This window comes from Anoplopoma fimbria, unplaced genomic scaffold (assembly GCF_027596085.1).
Source record: "Anoplopoma fimbria isolate UVic2021 breed Golden Eagle Sablefish unplaced genomic scaffold, Afim_UVic_2022 Un_contig_13802_pilon_pilon, whole genome shotgun sequence".
NCBI classification, from domain to species: Eukaryota; Metazoa; Chordata; class Actinopteri; order Perciformes; family Anoplopomatidae; genus Anoplopoma; species Anoplopoma fimbria.
In genome coordinates this window covers 1-3182 of record NW_026549428.1, presented here as the reverse complement: position 1 = coordinate 3182, position 3182 = coordinate 1, and the positions used below count along the sequence as shown (strand labels likewise).

The following is a 3182-nucleotide window of genomic DNA, read 5'->3' as shown; positions in this document are numbered from 1 at the left end:
GAAATGTTGATACTGCAGGATGTGATTATAATACATGTTAAGAATTAAGTAAAAAGTATATCGATTTGTTTAATATGTTAATAAAATGTGCGAAACATTATTCTTTCTTTCATTCATTATTGTTTGTTACATTCATTATTCTTTGTTACATTCATTATTGTTTGTTACATTCATTATTGTTTGTTACATTCATTATTCTTTCTTACATTCATTATTGTTTGTCACATTCATTATTCTTTGTTACATTCATTATTGTTTGTTACATTCATTATTCTTTGTTACATTCATTATTCTTTCTTACATTCATTATTCTTTGTTACATTCATTATTCTTTCTTACATTCAGTTCTGGCTTTTGATTGATCAAATAGAACGAAAACCAGAGATTCAGGTTTAGATGTTTAAGGCCCACGGTTTGAAAGATCCTGGTTCGCTGGCTGGAATCTGGAACAAAATAAAACAAACAAACAATGAAATTGGTGGCTTTCCTTTTTTTTATTATTTAGTTAAATTATTGTTATACGTTTGCCTTATTTTACAAGAATAATTTACACCCACAAATAAATAAAAAAACAATAAGAACAGTTAATAAACAAGGTCAGACACAGGTGTTTTCTAATTAACCTGTTCGTTATTATTGATCTTTCATTAAAAAACAGGATGGAAAACCAGAGAGGATCTTTTGGTTTCCTTGAACATTTATTAAATAATGTATTTATCTTAGGTGAGTTAAAAGTTCCTATTCAAAAAACAAAAAAGCTAAAAAACTGTGTTTGAAGAACGTCTAAATGCTGTTTCCGAGGATTTTACACAAAAAGAACAAAAAATAAACTTGCAAAGATACAGTAAATAAAAATGTAATCGATACCTTCTGAGTGAACGGGGAGGCACAAGCCAGACAGGCTCTCTCCGGCGTCGCAGGGCTGTCCAGAGAAAACGGGCCGCCCAAACCGGAGTCTTGGCGGGCCGCAGCCACGGCGTCTTTGATGGCGAAGAACACGGAACTGCCCAGGAAGAGAACCGGTTCTCCGATGCCCTGCGGAGCCAAATCATCCGAAACGTTACGCCTTACATAGATTGATGGGAGTCTGAGACAAGAAAGAATAAACAAACAGGACAGACGGAAAGAAAATGATAAAGACACGTATGACCTCTGACCTTAGAGGAGTAGATGGCGTGGGGGTTGTGGGAGTCTGGCAGCAGATAGACGTTGAAGCGAAGCGGCACGTCGCAGACCGCCCGGACCTTGTACTGAGACGGGCCTCGCGTGTACAGGAGCCCGGAGGGGGAAAACTTCAACTCCTCCAGAGTGTAGAGGCCCAAACCCTGCATGAAGGCTCCTTCAATCTGAGGGACGGAGGGAGGAGAGAGGAAAGGAAAGGAGGAAAGATGGAGCCAGTAAACAAAAAACGACGCAAAGAAAACATATTCTTCTGTTGGATTATTGTTAATTATTATTTATTACTATATTTGAACACTTTATTTAATGGGTCCAATGATATTTTCGTATTTTTTCTAAATTTGTAAATATTTTTATTGACATAATTTGTACAAAACAGGGAACTGCTTCAATTTTATATATTTATTTAAATAAAATAGAAAAGAGAGAGAAAAGCTAAATAAAACAGCACCACCCGTTTTGTTGTAAATTGTGAACATATTTTTAAATATTTCTTCATATTTCTCATCACCGTCTAAGAGATCAAAGCCAACAAACATCTTTTTGAATTCTGAATATTGTCCCTCTGCTGCACTGAGATGAGAGAGGAAACGGTTCTGACCCTGTAGTCTCCTGTGAGGCAGTCCAGCTCCACCTCGGAGCAGCACACTCCGAAGACGAAGTAAGCGTACGGCTTCCCTCCTTCTTGTCCCAGTCCATGTAAAGGTCGGGACCTCTGAGGACAAACAGGAAGTTCTTACCGTCTCTGGATGAATTAACGAAATAAATCAGACTTCATGTTTTCCTGCATACCTGTAGAATCCAGTTGCTGATAAACTGATTTTCTGAAAAAATGCGGCCTGGACCTGAGTGCAAATTGAAGAAATATTTTCATTAATTCCCCCCCCAAAAATCCCAGATAATTGAGGTTCTCTTTTCAAATCGTACCCAACTCTCCCATGATCCTTTGGGGTTCTTCTGCCTGATTGGCTCCAGGCGCTGGTACAGCGTCTCGCAGGCATTCTGAATAAAAAAAACAAGTACACTGCACTAGTAATTCAGAATAAAAGATGTATAACGGCGGGAAAAAGACGCGCCAAAATATGCAAGATCTGGACTTCACCTTGACCGCCATGCCGTTGGCGTCGGTGCCGAAGGAGGCAGCGGTCGGGCAGGTGTTGGGGACGGTGTTGGTGCTGGTTTCACTGATGTAGATCATAGAGGGAGGGATACGAAGCTCCCGACTCGCCACCTAACAGCCAACAGGAAACAAACCCAGGGCTGAAATGTTTTGTGTTACTGCCGTGAAAAGACGCCAGCGGGTTCTAAAAAGGTCAGATGTCATTCACACATGAAGTAGATCCACCCGTACCTGTTGCATTTTAGTGTGGAGTCCCTGACCCATCTCCGTCCCGCCGTGAGACACCAGAACTGAGCCGTCTTTGTAGATGTGGACCAGAGCTGCAGCCTTTCACACACACACACACACACACACACACACACACACACACACACACACACACACACACACACACACACACACACACAAACAAGCACATAATTATATAAAAACACCTCATCAGGACTCAAAGAGGAGAGAAACTGAATCCCAGAGACCTGATTCAGGAAGCTTTCTGAGAATGCGATCCCATATTTAATGGGGATGATGGACATCCCCCTCTTCTTCCAGCGGTTCTGCTGGTTGAACCGGTCGACGGCCCGGCGGCGCTCGTCGTAGTCGGACTTGACCTTGCACTCCTCCCAGCAACGCAGCAGGTTCTCCGGGCTGAACTCAAACTTGTAGTGGGTGAGCCGACGGCCCCTGTACATGTTGATCTCCGGATCTGACGAAGAATTCAAAATAATGACTTATACGGGGCTTCGTTACTGGTCTTTTGTGAGAGAGAATGGCGTGGAGTACCACCGGGTCCGCAGGGCGCCCCAGCACCGCCGCCACGTCGTTGACCACGTTCTCCACCACCACGAGGCTCTGCGGCACGCCGAAAGCCCTGAAGGCGGTGTTG

General features: G+C 42.6%; 1 protein-coding gene across 1 annotated transcript; it reads right to left on the bottom strand.

Annotated features, from left to right (window-relative positions):
- Positions 1-19: 19 nt before the first annotated feature.
- Positions 20-2988, bottom strand: LOC129114757 (xanthine dehydrogenase/oxidase-like). Its single transcript, XM_054626697.1, has 7 exons — positions 2776-2988; positions 2531-2626; positions 2282-2410; positions 2107-2181; positions 1158-1346; positions 868-1035; positions 20-443 (listed from the first exon to the last, which is right to left on the bottom strand). The coding sequence occupies exons 1-7, from the start codon at positions 2986-2988 to the stop codon at positions 393-395; spliced, it is 921 nt and encodes a 306-aa protein (XP_054482672.1). The 3' UTR covers positions 20-392.
- Positions 2989-3182: the final 194 nt, after the last annotated feature.